The 19,434-nt window shown below is 37.2% G+C and overlaps 1 protein-coding gene across 2 annotated transcripts in view; it reads left to right on the forward strand.

The window, feature by feature from the left end:
• Positions 1 to 11,033, forward strand: part of LOC128238355 (spondin-1-like) — a 46,873-nt gene extending 35,840 nt beyond the window's left edge. For both annotated transcript variants that reach the window (XM_052954199.1, XM_052954198.1), the window contains 9 exons: positions 376 to 527; positions 5,320 to 5,464; positions 6,025 to 6,131; positions 6,400 to 6,643; positions 6,866 to 7,315; positions 7,681 to 7,851; positions 8,130 to 8,588; positions 8,742 to 8,920; positions 9,225 to 11,033. In XM_052954199.1, the coding sequence (XP_052810159.1) occupies positions 376 to 527; positions 5,320 to 5,464; positions 6,025 to 6,131; positions 6,400 to 6,643; positions 6,866 to 7,315; positions 7,681 to 7,851; positions 8,130 to 8,588; positions 8,742 to 8,920; positions 9,225 to 9,275 (1,958 nt within the window). In that variant the 3' untranslated portion in view covers positions 9,276 to 11,033. The remainder of the gene's footprint in view (positions 1 to 375; positions 528 to 5,319; positions 5,465 to 6,024; positions 6,132 to 6,399; positions 6,644 to 6,865; positions 7,316 to 7,680; positions 7,852 to 8,129; positions 8,589 to 8,741; positions 8,921 to 9,224) is intronic.
• Positions 11,034 to 19,434: the final 8,401 nt, after the last annotated feature.

The raw sequence follows: 19,434 nt of genomic DNA on the forward strand, positions 1-19,434 counted from the left end.
TGTGAATATATGTCCCTGTTCCGATGGAACTACGTGTGCTTATATGTCCCTGTTCCGGCATGGCATGTTAAAATAATGCTCTGTTCTGTTGGTACATACTCTTCTAAAGACGCTTTGTCGCGTGGTCTGACCCATCATGCTCATGTTTCTCATGCTGTTCTGCCCATGTTGAATCATTTTAATGGGCGCGCATTTAATTTGAATGTATCGGGCTCTGTTTCTTTTGGTCTTATTCCAATTCGATTGGCAATACCCTCGTGTTGTCCTTATCAAATGAGGTGAAAGTGTGTTCCTATTCTGTTTGTACACGTCATATTATCGTGACCCCGTTCTAATGGTGCATCAGTACACTATAAGTGCATGTATCTATTTCAGACGCGTACCTTCTGCACTGGTCCAACATCGTTGGAGCCAGCCACACGGAGGACTACCACATCTGGAAGTACGGCGGGTACGCGGAGCGCGGGGTGCGGGAGGTCTGCGAGTATGGATACTCCAGCGTTCTGGAACAGGACATGAAACAAAACGTGAGTACTCTAGCATTTAGTTCTTAAAGCACTTCCCTTATGTGTGCTTCGTGTATGAGCTTCTGTGACCGCCTCTGCACACGTATGTGGGGACAGCACTTCTATTCAAAGGGTTCGAGAGGATTACTCATTTGCTTACGACAGCAAACGAATAATATCGAATGATGGACAACAGAAAACGTACGTTTTATGAAAACAAAACAGTAAAATGTTTAATAAACTAAAGATGTTTCATGTTATTGCTTGTACTTTGATCAAAAAGTATTATGAGGGTAGATTGCCTAGTTTGGTGACAAATGCACATGTCTTGCACTATGTCATTCAAAGTATTTTAACACACTGCTGACAAAAATTGGAATTTTTTTATCTCTTATATTTTCGCGTAAACAGTTCCAGCTGTTAAGTGTATAATTATGAAAGGATATCTCGGTTGGATATAAACATATCAATCGCAATGCATAAAGTTGTAATTTGAATAAAGTCCTATATCATTGCGGTAATTTGATTACAACAAATTGAAGAATGTAAAACGTTAGTAAAGCAAATGTTTGAATAGACGCCGCGGTGTCAGATCCTCACATGATGACAATTTATGTTTTTATATGATAAATTATGGTTGTCTGTGCCCTTTCCCACCAACGAAGACGCCACCCTCCCCCGCTCAGACAGGACGGGGTATTCAACACCGGCTCGTGTATATCGCCATAAACCAGGGTTCTTACGCCTGTTGCTGGTCAATGAACTTTGCCGTCATTATTGTTTACATTTGGAGATCTATAATTTGTTAGATTTGGTAAATTTATATATGATTGACGCCTTGAGTAGTATGGATGGCTCAGCGGGGTTTTTACTTATATGGCGGTGTGGGTATTCACGGCACCTTGGACCTCGCCGGCTTTAATTGATCGGTAATGCAGCCCGGGGTGAGGAGGTCATCGAGATGCCGATGATCCGCAAGCCCAGTGTTTATGCTATACCGTCCCCATAAACTACACAGCCCATCAGCCAATACTACTACGAAATGAATAAGCATAATTTAGGAAGTTAACATTACAATTATGAAGTAGTGAATATTGGATATCGAAACCACTTTAAAAAGGAATGAACTCGAGCGATCGTCAAGATCAAAGCAACGTTAACAGATCGTTTGCATTGTGGCAAATATTTCCGTTACACTTAAAGTCAAATGTTTTTTGCATGTATGCATGTTTGTTAAATCTTCAATGATACATTAGCAGAATAACGCCACGCGCGGGGAGACAAGTAGCTACTTCTAAAAATTTATTTCACAAACAAAAGAACACAGATCGTGAACTTTGAAATTATCTGTGGACAACCAAGTTCTTTGTGGAACGAGCATTCTTTCCATTCATGTGGCAAACGCGATTATGATTAAATAAGCCCAATATAGATCTCTATTAAATGGTTAAAGTTGGGTGAAATAGCAGAAAAAGATTTGTACATCAGAGAACATGATTCAGCAGTTCTAGTGGAATTATCGGACCCCCTATAGCACTCGAGTATGCATGACCCTTACAAGTATTGGGGTACAAGTATCTGTTGTTCGATCTGCAGCGGTTGGCCCGTGGCTCGGGACCGTCCAGCGGCCCCACCAGGCTGTGTAGGGGAGTCAATGATTATAAAAGCTTGGTTACGCTCTTGCCATTGAATATGTTTGTTCAGCAGTTTGGTTCTTCGTAATGTATCACAAAAACAGAGTGTGTTTTTTTCTTGTTTATATATGGTTAACATTAAACTGTGATGAGTCGTATACGTTGTTTGATGCTCTAAAACAAAACGTAAATAACAATTTTAAAGGTGAACTGATACTTTGCCAAGGAAATGGTTTTGGATAAGTGGATGTTTTATCAAAAATGTCAGTGCTAATGAGAACACAGTAATGCGGAGTCATTTAAAATTAATGATCCTAAAATGTAGTCATATTTCATGATGTCCATTCCCGGTTGACCCTTGCTAGTTCTCACCTGGTCATCTGAGGACAAAAGGAAAGGTAACATACCGGCCTCTCATACAGGTACAGAGATCACTTTTTAGCTCTTCCTGAAATAAACCAGACGGTAATAAATATATGTATTTCAGTTTTGCAATGATATTTCTGGTGATGTCAGTCGCAAAAAATATCCCTTTGTTTGCAATACCGGGCATTCCTATAAAATAAATAAGTTGTACAGTGCCGATATTGGTTTCCGTTTTCAATGTGAAGCGAATGTTTTGGTATGCATATCCCAGACGAATGTCCATGTTGGTTGGACCATGGATGAGGCATACACAAGGTGGTCAGGGCTCTGTTTACCGCCGTCACCGACAACTGGTCATTATTTTGCCATGCGTCATAATTAGTCCGCGCTGTTTGTGACAATCAACAACTTTTTAAAGGTTAACAAACAGGCTTTAGGACTTTGAAATCGGATTTATTTACATGCCGCCCATGTTGTGTTACACTCCAACATGACGTATCTTATCCTGGTATGCATGCTACGCATTAAGAACCAAATATATGAATCAAAGAGGATTTTTGATTTCTAACGCTTGAACAATCATTATTTAATGAAGCTTTAATAAGACAAGTGCATGAAATGCATATAATGGGGGTTTAAACGTTAATTTAATAGCACATAACGCATCTATATGAATTCCTCTGTGCTTCCTACGTGGTGGGTCCATCAAGGGGGATCACTGTGTAAGAGATGGGTACACGGTATTATCTCTTGAACACAGTCTGCTTCAAATATATTCGCCGTAACTCTGGCAAACTTTACTAAAATCGCAACTTTCGCACAAAATCTGTCAATGTATTGATAGAAAGGTCTGAAATATGTTCACATAATTTTGATTTATTGCTATTTTGATCAGAATGTACTGTAGTCAAAATGGGCTTGACGCTAAATTACACACACCATAAAATACTTACAGTTTAAGTTTGAATGTTAAATATTTAGATATTATGTTCTTATTTGAATTTTATTTATAATTTTAAGTACAAACTATTGTAACAATGTATTGAAGAGGAATAGAATGTTGTGTGAGGTGAGATTTGGTGGAGACCACCTATGTATCGGGCTGGGGGTTTGAAATGATTGCGGAGATATACACCATTACGGTGCAATATGGGTTTGGGGATTATTTCTACTCATTCACGCCATCAACATAAAACAGCGCGAAAGACAAGATGCATTTGCACCACTATCGTTTTGGGTGATATATACATTGCAAGTATATTATGTAAATATCTTATCGTACTTGCGGTTTCGTAGGTAAGGCTCATTAGCAATAACGTTTCATTTCATGGCAATTCATAAAGTTATCTTAACGATAATAATCAGTCGCACTTATCCTCGTCTGTAATGTTAATGTATAGAAATGTTGTTATAATTCCCAGAAAAGAAATGCAGATCTGTAGTGAAGTCTTTGTGTGTTTATGTTTCAATTTTATTTATTTTTCACACGGTTATTTTGTTTTTGCATCAATAATATCAAATTCTCGAAATTCTGATGTGCTTATTCCCGTTATCAACGTATATAAGCACCAGATTCCTGTAACATTGTACGCGGGCCTGATAGCTGTTAGGAATTCGATGCGACTAGGGGAGATAACACACTTGTCCGCGATACCATGGGTTACAGATACCGAGATATCTCTAGTCAAGTCACAGAACGGCCGGGCTCGGACGCTGCCCCCTGCCCCGCTCACCGATCTGGATGATCGAAAGTTCAAGTGATGTTTTGCATATATTTAAGCCCCATCAAAGGCGCGTTGATGGTCAGAAACACGTGTACAGTGTAACATATAAAGCCATACTGCTCGGTATTATATTATACAGAAATATGCAGTTCCTGAGGAATGTAACACTGTGTCAAAATTTTGGCAAAGCTATTTCCTTGCAGCCATTGTTGAGAATTGTGTTCATAACATATGCAAGCAATACAAATTCGTGCACTTGTTTCGGCCGTGCCGCCACATTGCTGGGCCGCCGTTCCGCCGCTCATGTCACAGTATGAGACATCGCAGACAGCTCTCAAACAAACATAAGCCCCGCTCTTACATATGTTCATACATATTTCCCTGTAATAATCTCATAAAACATGACCTCTTTATGACGATATCGCTGCAACTGCATTGTTCAAAAGAAAGAATCCACTTCTTATCATATCTTTGCATTTCATGTGCAATTGTTTTCTTTTATTGCCAGAGATAACAATTCCTCGTGAATGTCTGTTTTATGCATAGCTGTCAGAACGCGCGGTACTTGCTGCTGTAATATATATCTGGAGTCTATGACGGAGTCGGGATTGTTATGAGGGCGTGCCAGGACGGTTGGTGGCAGGGTTTCATAAAGTTATGGCTCTGTACATCGTAACTCGACATCTCATTAGCGCGTTCTCGGTCTCGCTCTCTCTGAAATGTCAACATAAAGCTGTACCATGGTATGGCAGAAGATAACATAGCGTTGTACCGACTTGGTCACACAAATGAATGAGCTCGAACACAATAAATTGTAAAACCTTCATCGTTCTTTCTTTAATCTCCGTTTTATATTAGGTATTTTATAAATGCGATTAACAATGGATTCATTCATAGCAAATGTCCATTTTTTAGATGAATGATGACAATTTATCTGTTCAATTTCATTAAGTAAGCGCAACAGTAATTTTATTATATTCATTTTTTGGATTTGACGACGATCATGATAAAAGATGTTGACGCCCTGGCAATGCATACCGAAAATCGCTGTATTCACAAATTTCAGAATCTTGATTATTCTGTTTTCAGAGCGACAAAATATACACGGTGATTAAGACGTCACCGATGTGGCGTGACGTCACGAAGACTCGCGAGGCTGTGTTCAAGGTGAACCAGAAGGCGCACATGCTTTCTCTTATCACCATGGTCGGACCAAGCCCCGACTGGTGTATAGGTGGGTACCTTAGGCTTATGTGGTGTAGAGATGGGTAGGTTTTGTTATCAGATAAATACGGAATGCCGTCAGGGCAATCGCCTTTAAATATGTTGATCTGAAACGCGATTTTCGAAAGTACGATGATGAAAACGCGAAATATGGAAACTACGATGGTGAAAACGCGACAGTACGATGATGAAAACGCGACATTACGATAATAAAAAAGCAATAATACGACAATACGATGATAATAATGCGATAAACTGTCGTGTTTACATCATCGTACTATCGTGAGTATCGTTTCAGATCAACATATTCATAGGCGATGGCCCTAACGGCATTTCGTAGATAAAGTCATTACATGTGTTGGTACAACATTGAACATTTATAGACATTCATGAAAAAATAGTTTGAATGTCGAATGTCGTACGTCTTGCTTACTTCACACAGCCGTTATTTTGAGCGTATGGGTTTTAGGACGAAACCTGGTAACCAGAAACCAAACAAACATCTATGTATAGTAATTTTTAAAATTGTTAACTTGATCAATACATACATGTACATGTTTACCATTTAAGGCATTCCGTCTGTGTCGGTGTGCCAGGCGAATTGCACGTGGGCGGACAAGATGGAGGTGGAGCTCTACCCCTGGGACGCCGGAACTGACGACGGAATAAAGTATATCGTGAGTATTTTTCAAAGTTATCGGAGAAATGTTATAAAACAAAACTTGCTATTTTAATTCATGATATTAAGTTAAACGGTTGTTGTTGTTATTGTTGTTGTCGTTTTTATTGTTGTTGTTATTGTTGTTGTGGTGGTGGTGTCGATGCTGCTCCTGTCTCTGCGGATGAAAATGATGATGATGATGATGATGATGATGATGATGATGATGATGATGATGATGATGATGATGATAGCCCAACATAATGTATACTTCGTTTCCCTTACAGAACCCCCGGAAGTTCCCCACCAAGCCGCCAGAGCGGATCCACCGCATCACGAACATGTGGCCGAAACACCAAGACTCTCCGTTCTACCAAACGGCACCGGTAAAGCCCATGGCGCGCGTGACGCTCACTAAGCTGAAAGAAAACTGTGGCGGAGATGACGGGAGCCACAGTAGCGAGGACATTCCCACCACCGAGGACCTCATTGACATGATGAAACAGAAGATGATGATGACCAAGAAACTCGGTCAGTACATATTAGTTGATACTATATATGGCGTTATTTTTCTTATAAAACAGATCTGAAATGAGCATGTTCTTGTTCTAAACTGAATGAGAAAACTCGGGTTATTGTCGTCGTTTTGAATTTAGAGACTGCGTCCTTGAAATATTTTCTTTTTCTTTAAAAGACTGGTTAAAAAGAGTTTTAATGTTACACATGTTGTTCAATCGTGCGTCTGTCCCACAGAGATGATGAAGTGCGCGACCACGGACTGGGCGGAGTGGTCCGATTGCAGCAACAATTGCGGCCAGGGAATGCGGCGCCGGAACCGCCAACTCGTCAACGAGAACATCCTGCCGTCCATGTGTACCGTGGAGCTGGAGGAGGAGGAAACGTGCCAGGGAGACTGCGTGGATAATAAGCCCCGGAAGACAGGCCGCGACAAACTCAGCAGCAACTTTGAGGTACGACACACGCTCCAGTTGGATCTGGACGACCCGTGCGCCATAACGCCCTGGTCCGATTGGTCCCCTTGCAGCGCCAAAATGTGCGGCCGCGGCGTCCGTGAACGCTGGCGCATGTTCCTCCGGAAGTCGGCTCAAATGATGAATTGTGGTTTCGAGATTATGGAGCAAGACGTCTGCTATGGGATCGTTCCGGACTGCAGGAAGGCTTTTATGATGAAAAACTTTACAGGTTGGCATTAATTTGTCTTTTTTTTATTTTTTTTATTACTGATATACATTTTAAAAATTTAAAAAAGTCACCATTTCCAGGAAGTCACAATTGTGTATTACCTTTTCGTTATCACTTACATCAGTATCAGGACATCAGATGTAATTACGTGCATAATATATGATGTTTTGATGAAAACTATTTGGACCATTAAGTATTTGAATCGCCCTAATTGGCTAATTTCAGGGCCATCAAATTTTAATTCTCATTTACAAATATTACGGAAATGGAAAGCTATGCCTAGCAATAAATGTTAAAATATGTTTATGTTAACTACAAAAGTAATGAATTATCAACGAGTTCTATTCCAACCTTCTCCATTCCAGCGATCTGCTCTCTACCGAAAAATGACGGCCCGTGCCGCGGCAACTTCGAGCGCTGGTATTACGACAGCACGATGCGGAAGTGCCAGTTGTTCCGCTACGGTGGGTGCCGGGGCAACGACAACAGGTTCGAGACGGAGGTGGAGTGCCAAGAACAGTGCGCCAGATATATGGGTAAGCGCGGGTGGTTAGTGGATAATGGAGGGTTCTGTTATTGCTAGTGGGAAGACATATGGACAATATTAGCAGCAGTGAAATATCTTCTTATTTTTGCACTGATTCTGTGAATTAAAGCCTATAGTCTATGTCCAGTACAAAGAGCCTTGAAGTTTGTCGAAATGCATATACATATCTTAAAAACACACATGATAATAATTAAAAAGCTGGTGCTATAAAAACCACCCCTTCTTATTCCCTCTGTTGTTAGTAAATTTCCTCCTGCATACTTTCAGACAACCTTGATGCAACCGTGACCGCCATTAATCGCGCGGAGCTCACAGAAGCCTCCAGTCAGGACTTGAAGCGTCTCATGATGCAGAAGAAGAAGATGATGAACGGAGCACCGCAACTGGACGCCGAGGTGACAATGCGGAAGAAGCGGAAAATGACAAAGAAGGAACGAATGATGGAGAAGGAGAAACGACGGGAGCGGAAGCGGCAGATGAGAGAGAAAAAGCGAATCGTGCGGATGGAGAATCAGAAGAAGGCGATGATGGCGGGTGGTGAAGGCGGCGGGGAGCGCGTGAATTGCATGTTGACGGAATGGTCCGAATGGGAGGAGTGCACGGTCACGTGTGGCAAGCAGTACGTCAACCGCTCGCGCATGATCAAACGACAGCCCGAGAACGGCGGGAAAAGGTGCCCTAAGAAACTAACCCGCAAACGGAAGTGCAGGGGACTTCCTAAATGTCGTAAGTATTTTTTATTTTTTAAAAAGAATCGTGTACTAATTACTGTTATAACATAGAACAACATACTATATGTACTATATGGCTTTAAATGCACTATAACTGAGATTATTGATTTAGGTTTTAATCATAACCATTTACTAACTTCTATTTTAGCGGTTGATTGCAAGGTAACAGAGTGGAATGAATGGGGTGGCTGCTCCGCCACGTGCGGGCAAGACGCGGTGCAGGAGCGCTCCCGGAGAGTGATGCAGAAACCAAAACATGGCGGCATGGACTGTCCCAGCCTAGTGGAGCGACAACCTTGCAACCTTGCGTCCTGCGCTGGTGAAAAGGTCAGTTATGCAATTTTCTTTGTACAATTCATTTAGAAGCATATCATTATTAACAATTTATAATAAATATATTATGTATATTGTATGTTAATTGTAACTGGATAGAAACACGTTTTGTGGCTATTCGTAGAGCTATTTTGTCACTCAAATATATTCACAAAAATACTATAATTCAGACAAACGTACTGTAATAATGAAAATTATCAATTTCTATTTAACTGTATTGCATTTATCAACATTAATTACCTTGTAATTAATCATTGCAATAAATAGTCGTCCTCACTTGGTTTGCTTCATATTTCAGATGATGAAAGATTACATGAACTCTATGCAGCGACATCCCCCTTCCACGTAGACAAGAAACGCACCAGGGGGTTAAGTGTCATTTAACAATTGTGAAAAAATACTGTGTTCAATGACTTTTGGGACAACATGTATGTTGCTCAAATGTGTGCTATGCATGTATCAAGTGCCTTATCTAAATTAAAGCAATCAGGGACACTGAACATTACTTGTCGCTTGTTGAGGTCATGTCACAGTAGGAAGCGAAATGTCGGTGTCTCTAGGTGCCTGGTCGAACAGTTAGGAAGTGCATTTAGCGAAACATGTATATACTCTGTCGAGATGACAACAATAATTTTCTTCTTTGGTGCAGACGCTGATAAATCTTTATACCGTGCCTACGTCATAAGTCACGTGACAAAAGTTTCGCTTGTTCTTCCATTTCAAAAAAAGGTGCTGCGTAGCACATGAATGGTGATAACATTCTACAAAATGGAGGATTTAGTTTGACGATATAACATGAACTATTTTCAGGTTACTTTTATTCGTTTATATGATATTTATTGTTGGTTGTTAGTCTAGTTATATGTTGGTTTTGTTACAGTGCCAGTGATATAATTTGCCCTCACACCCTGCATGTTCATTGTAGACATGATCATTTCCCATTAAATCAACTGTATGCTGCTATCGAATACTGGCCCCATATTAACTAACGTCTTGAGACTGGGTTGGAGACTCAGAGTCAAAAAAGTCTGTTTAAAATTGAATAAAAAGTCAAATTTAATATCGATTCTACGTATTTTACAAGAAAATAAAGATTTGCTGTTTTGAGTCCGGCATGAGTTTCAAACTAACCCTGCATTAAACTTGGACTCAGATCGCATTCTCGATAGTTCTCCTGATGTCATGGTGACGACATTTAGTGACCATTTCATTATAAGGGTTTTAATACTTTTCAAATTCAATATTTAGTACATATCATTAGATGTATACCCGCTTGTGAAGTCTGGTGCAAATGTATGACCCTTATACATATATGTACTATGCGTTCAGTTGCGTCTTTTATTTCTACAGATCTGTCTAAATCAGTCTTTAGATCTGCAGTTGTTTACCAGAAGAACATATCATTAATCAGCACAGCCTAGCTGAATCTGTCGTATATGTCATGTGACATCAATCCTATTTCTTTTCTAACTTCGTAATATTTTTATAGCTTTTATATAGCCATTAATGCCAGAGTTTATAGATTTATCAATTATTCGTTTAAAATTTCTTTGATATATCTCAAACAATTTAACATTAATTGCCTTTATCTTTGTTAATTGCAAAATAGATTATTCCATCTCAATTCTCGACTACACATTTCAACAAAAACATTTTGCACTTCTATCATTTAGGCGTATTTTCTCAAAGTTTTGTCAATTATAAAGGTTATGGCACTAAACTAATACATTTTATTTCAAAGCACATGTTTGTCTAAACCATGGTGTCCTCAATGTTGTTCTTCTTGCAAACAAAAAACTTTAATAAAGGGAGTTTTCCTATCTAAGCAATAAATTAACAAACCTTATTTTGGCTGGTCCAATTTTTATAAATAATAATTATTCAACATGTGCCTTAATTGCGTGTTTACTTTGATATCAAATTAAGGTAATGTGAGCGACATTTTCAATAATTTTAGAAATGTTTATTTGCCAGTAGTGCAGTTTACCTGTCACTGTACATATATGCAAAAAGCCTGAAGTCAATATTTGTACATTCTTGTATAGTTATTATTACAGTTCATGTGATACTTCCATTTTATTTTAAAAAATAAACGCATAAAAACCTACAGTTCATTGTTCGTGTGATCCAAAGCCATGCCCAGGTTATCATAGACTAAACAATTGACAAGCAACAGTGTCAACGGATTGCTAAACAAGAGCTGACGTAGGCTATGTCGCTTTTGTCTTTGAAATGAATGCATTAGTGATGTAAAATTACTGTCTGTCAATTACAATAAATTGTAAAAACTGCATAAAAATAAATCAATCAAAGGAAATAATTTGTAATGATGTTATGTAACCTAATTGTGTGATGATCGTGAACAACTGATTGAAGTATGAAATTCATTGAATGAACAGTATTTGAGAATTGAGTTAAATTCCAAAGTTGCCCTAAAACTCGAACCAAAGTTTTTTAAGTCGATCAAGGGCAATACTATGTATTTAGGTAATATGGAGTTATGTAACAATAATTGTGTGATGGCGGTAAACCAGTGTGCAGTATGAAGTCCATTAAATGAACGGCATTCAAGATCTGATTTAAAACTGCAAGTTGCCCTCAAACTTAAAGAAAACATTTTAGTGCGATCGAGGGCCATTATTTTCATTAAGCATGACATGGAGTTATGTTACATAATTGTATGATGGCCGTCAACAGTGGTGTGAAGTATAAAGTCAATTGAATGAAGGGTATATAGGTAATAAGTGAAAATCACAACTTGTCATAAAGCTTTAACCGGACGCGTTGTTCCCTTGAACTTTAACCTAAGTTAAATCAATCACGAGCCATAGGTTGTATTTTGGATCATATGGAGTTATGTAACCTAATAATAGGATGGTCCTGAACAACTGCACGAGGTATTAAAGGAGTTTATTGAAGGGTGTTGGAGTTATATAAGTGAAAATGCCAACTTGCCAGCCAACTTCAACCGGACGTCGACGCAGACGCCGGGGCGGGTAATATAGGCACCCTTATCCTTCGAATAATCGAGCTTAAAACAGATCTAAATATGAACTCAAACATTATATATGTTTGTCAGTAAAAGTAGAGGCACTAATGATTCCATATCACTTGATGACCTTCCATAGCTCAACATATAAGCACTTTTAATTTTCGAAATGCTATATATACACATATAACCGAAAACCAACCGAAGTATTTTGTCGATTCCGCTTGCGGTGAGCTCAACATAGTTGTGACAACGACGGTTTGATGTTATATGACTTGTCCGGATGCATCCGGGATTTTTGAAATTACTTTGCACATATATTCACTATCAGAAGACGAAGTGTCCATATACATGTCTTGACAGAATGGTGCGTGAGGGGCGACCTATGCATAGCTGTCTAGGTTAAGGTCATACTCAAAGGACATTGGTGTAAAGTTCTTGTATTGTGTCTCTTCTGAGCTGTACCTTTATGTCGTGGACTTTAAAATAACTCGGCGCATATTTTCAGCATAATAAGCGGGTGTGTCACGTGTGCTATTTGTTGTCTTGACTTGTTTGACATCACTGTCATGCATAAGCATCAACTTTAAAACAATTGGCACCTAGCATATAACGAGAAGACTACGCCTAATGTGTCACGTCACTCCTTGGTAAGGGCCTTCCGACAAGTAGGCAGAAGCAGACTGCTAATAAGAATATACAGAAGATGTACTTGGCAATAACATAAAACAAAAAAGCATGGAACGTGGTGATATGTAACTCTAAAAAGTAAGCATGACATTAAATTAGTTCATTATTTTAGTTAAATGAAACATATGATTTAGGAAGAACATATTTGATGTGTTAACGTTAAAATAATGTATTACTAAATATCATTAAAAGTTTGTTACAATAGAAAGACCGTCTCTATTTTAAACCTTTTATTTAGGTAAAAACGTGTATTAATTTTCCTTTCGAAATTCAACAAAAAAGGCAACAGAGTTTGCTTCATAAAAAGTCAAAGCTCGATGGGTTTCGCTGTTGTTCTTTAATGACTTGTTTACTACAATTTTAATGAATTATTATTATCATTATAATAACCTTATTGTTTCTTTGCAATGCATTATTATCCAAATTAAATGAAATGCAAAACTGTTCAAACAAGCAAAAAATAGGCTTCAAATGATCATACTCATAATCACTATACGTTTTATAGTTGATTTGCGTCATTCACAAATTTTGATTTTTAACTATATAGTAATCTTTTTTGGACCTTTAATTATGTGATATGAGAAATTTAATCTTAATTTCAAACATTTGTGATTTAATTGATTGTCAACGAGGATGTTTTTTTTCCCCTAAAAGTATGTGTAAACAAAAGGAAATGTATCTGCTTCGGATTGATTACTTCACGCATAAGAGTGAGGCATATACACTCAAATTGATTCCTTGTACTAGTAATAATGTTTCCGATTATAAAACTTAGGAACAAACGATTAGTACATTTCGAGGGTAAATTTATTCTACCAAAGGTCACTTTTTTCAAACAATAATAACAAATGCATATAAAAAGCAACACAAGTAAATGTCAGTATTTCGGCATTTCTTATTCGTCGAAACTTTCTCTCAGTCATAAGGAACACATTTTGTAATTATATGCGATTGTTTTACATACTTTATCAGAATAAATATAAAGCAAACAGGGTATCATACTACTTTTGATAAGGGCAAATTGTCGGAGGTCATGGCGGACACCAAAGGGCAACTGAAAAACCCCGCTTTGTCTTGACGCTGATTGGTCAGTGGCAGGCCATTAATTACATCAAGGTCAAAGAAAAATCTTTCTCAGAACTGTTCCATAAAGTGTCGGTGACGGGCATGACATTGAACAAACGTCTAATTTTATGAATATGGTTAGGAAGTAGCTTTGTGTTCAAAATGAAACTGGGTTATGTTTTTTGCTATATTTATTCATAACAAAACATACTGAAGACTTCATATCACAAAAGGGCACAAACCTGCCAAATAAAAAGACTTTATCATAACAAAAAGTTCTGCAATTAAAACCCATAAATTAATAACAGAGACATAACGGTTTCAAGTAAACAATAAACGTCGAAACAAAAATGAGCAGTAATGTGTTCCAATGAAGAATAAATCAATCAGGAGTTCAAAGGTGATTTACTTCAATCAAAAGTGAGACTTGCAACAACATATTAAATAAATAATGATGGATGTTGTGTCTACAGCTGAAGATATGATCGAGTGAATGCCTTTATTCAATGATTAAGCAGGCTGCGTTATAATTTATCTGATTTTACATGCATTATTTAATAAATGCACATGAAACAGAAAAACCAATAAATTAATATACCTATAGCGATGATCAATAATTAAAATGTCATAGCAAAAAATGACATGAATATTAAAGACCCTAGATCATTGCACAAACAGGATAATGGCAAACTAATGACTGTGCAGTTAAGGCACTGTTCATATACAACTTCCCCTTTGTAGCTTTTTAACCATATTGAGCACAAAACATAACCATTTGTCATTTTTAATTTGATTTTATAAGTTTGCATTACACAGAAATAAACATCATGAGCTTATTTAAACAGTCCATGGTAATGTTTTCAGATAATATGCAAAAGACATGCCTCTTAAAACAAATTACCTTAATTCATACATGATGTGAGCACATGATGGCAATGGTAACCATGGTAATATACAAGAGATTCCGCCTCGGACCCCAGTGCTCTCAGCTTACGGCCTGGGGTTGGGGCCCTACACTGCTTACACTTGAGACGGGAGTGTTCCGAGACTGCTAAGTGGACTGGTATCGAGACGCCGCAGACAGGGAGAACTCGAAAGGGTCGGCAGTGCTTGTTAACAGACACATCTTGTCCCCTGAAATAAGTATGACAAACTATTTATAACTATTTATATTCTTGCTTCAATCATAATTGTTTAATAAAGGGTGGGAAGTATGTAAACTATTAGCAAGTATACACAATCAATTATTGCAGGCAATAAACTTTTTCAGACTAGGATTTCATTAAAAACTAATAATTAAGTCATTGTTGCATGCTGTTATACAAAACTTTAATACAAATCAATAACATATGAACAATCTGTATAGATGTTAGTAGTTACAAAGGAAAACAGTAGACCAAACATTAAGATATCTGTCTGAAAATAACCCAAAATGGTTGAAGCTGAGTGCACGAGACTGCATTGTATGTTAGTATTTTATGTTAATGTGTTAGGCAGACGAAGACACTGTTTTAATATTTATGTTACCAAGTCGACCTGAAGTGACTTAAAAATGTTAGAAAGTCGGCCTAAAGTGACATAAATATGTTACCAGGTCCACCTGAAATGACTAACATATTTTAAAAAGTCCTCCTGGAGTGTCCTAAAGTCAAGCCGTTGCCCATTAAATAGAAAACAAAGCTCAAACGTCAAAAGCAAATCTGTGTTCGTATAATACCCACATCAAACGACACTTACATTAATGCAATTGCAATGAAAACTTAGCAAGATATATCACAAGCAACATGACAGATTCATGGTACGCAGACAAAATCTTAACCTCTGCTTATGGATACAAAAACACACACCAAACCAATACTATGTCCTTTTGTCGCCCTTTTCCACCTCAAGACAAGAGATAATCCCTAAATTCTACCAGGCCAAATACCAGAGTGCACAATTACAAACCTGTTGCGGCAGTGTAGGACCTCTGATAGTAGCCTGTTTGTAACATAGCAATGAACAATCATCTCTCAAGTCGTACACTCTCGTAAAATACTAGTGTAAGCTTTATTCTACTTTCAATCATCATGAATAATGTCCGACATTAACTGATAACTGATGCTTCATAGAAAAAGTGTCGTATGAGCTAATCACCAATCCTGAACAATCAAAACATGTACACCAGCGACACATATAGCATCAAACGCCAAACTGCAAGGGACGGCAAGCTTGTAGCACACAGGTACATAGAGCTCTCCAGACTGTACATTCTGTTAATGGCCACACTCAAACAATATTATGCTAAAATCTGCAGACAAGGATGGATGGCCACACTTTGTATTTAGTCTCAAGAACTTTGAAGACAATTAAAGACATTTCCAAGTACATAAAACAGCATGAACATCATATTTTACGAGTTTTGCAAATATCAAATAACATTATAAAATTTGTGATAAAATTGGATCCATCAATAACATCATATATTTTAGAATATTGCATTTTTTACTTTCAAAGACAGTTTTGTTGTGAGAAATGTTGTTTTTATGGGGACAATGTAGCCATCCAGAACAGTGACGAGGCAGTACAGTTGAACACAGTGTCATCAGCGAGCAGTAATGGCAAACCTGGGAAGGGGGTGGTGGTGTCACTAGCGGTATTGAGCCCCGTCCACGCACGACTGGGAAGCTTCACTGTACACACAAAGATATGTATCCATATTTGTATGGGATCATATATGGCAACTAATATTAACAAGTTGGGTTGCCATAATTATTACTCTGTTGAAGTTAATAAGTGTGCACATTTTATCATTTATTAATATTTGCTTGCGGTAAGTTAATAATTATTGCTGATTTCGGATGAGGTATATTAATAACTACCAAAAAAAAACACTTTTAAGTCCTAGGTAACATGAACTCCTGTTTCACTATTATACATACAAAGGCAGAACCCCTAACATTCAATAATAAAGATATTTGTAAGGGCATGTTCTTTGTGTGTGTTGTATTGTTCGGTTGTGGGTTGGTCCTTAATGGTCTGTTAGGCATTGAACCCGTCCCGATACTTTCAACTTATTATCAATCTATGACAATCTTCTATAGTTTTGACTTTCTTTGCAAGAACGTGTTTAGGAAATGGGTTTACTCTGAATGGCTAGGAAACATTTGCTAATAATAAGAAATATTATAGCCTAAGAATTTAAAGGTTATGTGAAATATCTAGTGTGAGTGAAACTTCCTACAGCTGTAACCAAACGTGAAGCTCAGGTTGGAAATAAAACTTCTGTTTTGAAAAATACCAACAGTTTTTACAAAATATTTGAGTGATTGATACTAAAATTTACATTAATTAAATCAACAAAATATAAATCTGGAACCAAAAACTATTAATATCACATATATCAACCCAAGTAATTGAGAAGTAAACTTCAGACTTCAAATGCTTTAATTGTCCTATTTTCTTTCTTTATTTAATTTTTTATCAGGCTCAATTTCCTTAAACAGTAAATGCAACAGTAAATGCAAAAATGACACAAAAACAGACAATTTATTTCTAAGGGTTTTAGTCACAATTAAGTTATACCAACGCAAATCAGCTTAAATGGCGGTCTTCATTATAATTTAAAAAAATGAAAGATAAAGAAGATATAATTGCAAGTGGTTACGTATAAAATCATATTTCATTAAACAAACATGTAGGCATCCAATTAGCACCATGATTGATAGGCCTGGTTAACAATATAGACATAGGAATGCATCTAGCACTTACCGACTTGTTTCTCGGACTTGGCGCTTGTGGCGAGTTCCTTCTAACCACTTTGATAACTGGAAATAGAAAAAAATGAAATTCTTGGCCTTAGTTGAGTTAACTTTGTGCACCACAAATGCATACTAATAAATATCTAAACCAGATGCGATGACATAAATATTACATATGCAGCATGGGACCAAAACTTTGTCTTCAAATAAATAATGAATACTGAAAGAGAACCAGCTTAATAAAGAGAGCAATTCAATTGCAGCCTGAATATGAAATACCATTAACTTTTCCCTGTAACTACTTTGTTTTTATCATCTTTTTAATTCTTCAATACCAGAACTAGGAATGGGAAAAAACATGAATGATAACATGTATCTAAAATACTTGGGTGCGGTCAACTTGACTGATGAGCCATACTCTTCAAAAATGAGGCTGGTTGTCCAGTCTAGAAGTTCCGTAACTTCCCACCGTAGCCACCATACCCACCGCAGCGCCCTCTATCAGCTCGATAGTATCATGGTCATCTGACTTCGCCTTCAACATACCATCCTTGTACATGAAACACATGTACTGGTTCAATGTATCTCCATTTTGGTTTATAACGTGTTTTTTTCATTTATTTGTATACTGACCCAAGATAGAAAAGCAACCTCTTGTCAAATATAACATTACATTATCCATACAGAACATACAATGATTCATATTAAACAAACTCTTCTCAGTGTCTATAATTGAAAATTATAATATTTCCATGCAATATAGAACATATTTCATCAAAGCCATGAAGAGATTTTTCATAAAAACAAACTAAGTCGAACAGATTGGCACTATAAAAAATCCATGTCAAATCATGTAACAAGTTCTAACTCACATCTTTTTCATCCAGTCTATCTTTTTCTGGTTCTCTCTCTTTTCAATATATTGCCGTCTGCTATCTGTTGTAATTTAATGTATGAAGAAGAGTGACTAATTTCCTTTAATATCATGCTGACTATATGTTGTATAGAACGCATGTAGTGTTAAGTCGAAGCTCTTGCCAACATTATGCTGTCTGACTATCTGTCGTTAAAGAATGCATGTATATAGAACCATGATTAATCTTTCAAACGGTTGCATTCATAAAACCATGGTAGTGTACATCTAAAATCATGTATGTAGAATGGTACTAGACAATAATAACAAAAATTAAATAATATATAACTGATAACATTGTTTCCATACAAAATCATTTGGTTAATAGCTATGCTCATGTATTGTTCTCCATAATTAAAATACCAAAACAGAAATAAATTTTGAACTTGGACAACAATTAGTGTACGTAGGAAAAATCATACGTATACAATTTGACAAAAATGTGAAGACATGCACTATATTGGTCCAGTGTGATGAAAAATGGTTGAAATTATCTTTCTAAAATTACTGAATATCTTTATCAAGAGAAATGAAACCCAGGCTACAGTGATAAATGTCTGAGTCAGTTTCTTACATTTATCATTCACAACATTGTGACTACATAAATACTCTTCACCTGTATACTGGCTTCGTATTGTTGTGTATAAGACCTGAAAGTCGAACATCATAGAGAATGTAACTAGCATCAGTGGTGGTGGCTGAGTAGATATCATATCTGACTCTTGATCACAGGATTCGATCTCTTCATTAAGTTGTGTCAATGGTAAGTATTGGCTACATCCAAAAGGAGTAAGTAAATGGTTCTTCACCATTTGTATATACTAGACATTGAACTGGATAGTTAAAAGCAACCTTTGAGCTTATGATGTCACTTCTTGACCCTATATGGATTTTATACTCCATTTATCAATACCACTGTCAGACTCATGTAAATTTTCACAATGCGATGCCTTATAGTTATTTAGGTGGTTGTCTGTATACAATTCGCAACACGATAACTCGTAATAAGTTCAGATTTACTTTCGTTATGCAACAAGGGTTGTACTGGTTTCCTCAGGAAGTAGTCTAATGAGAGATTCCCACCAACTTTTATAGATATCTTGCAATTATG

This window comes from Mya arenaria, chromosome 6, assembly GCF_026914265.1.
Source record: "Mya arenaria isolate MELC-2E11 chromosome 6, ASM2691426v1".
In the NCBI taxonomy this organism is placed as follows: Eukaryota; Metazoa; Mollusca; class Bivalvia; order Myida; family Myidae; genus Mya; species Mya arenaria.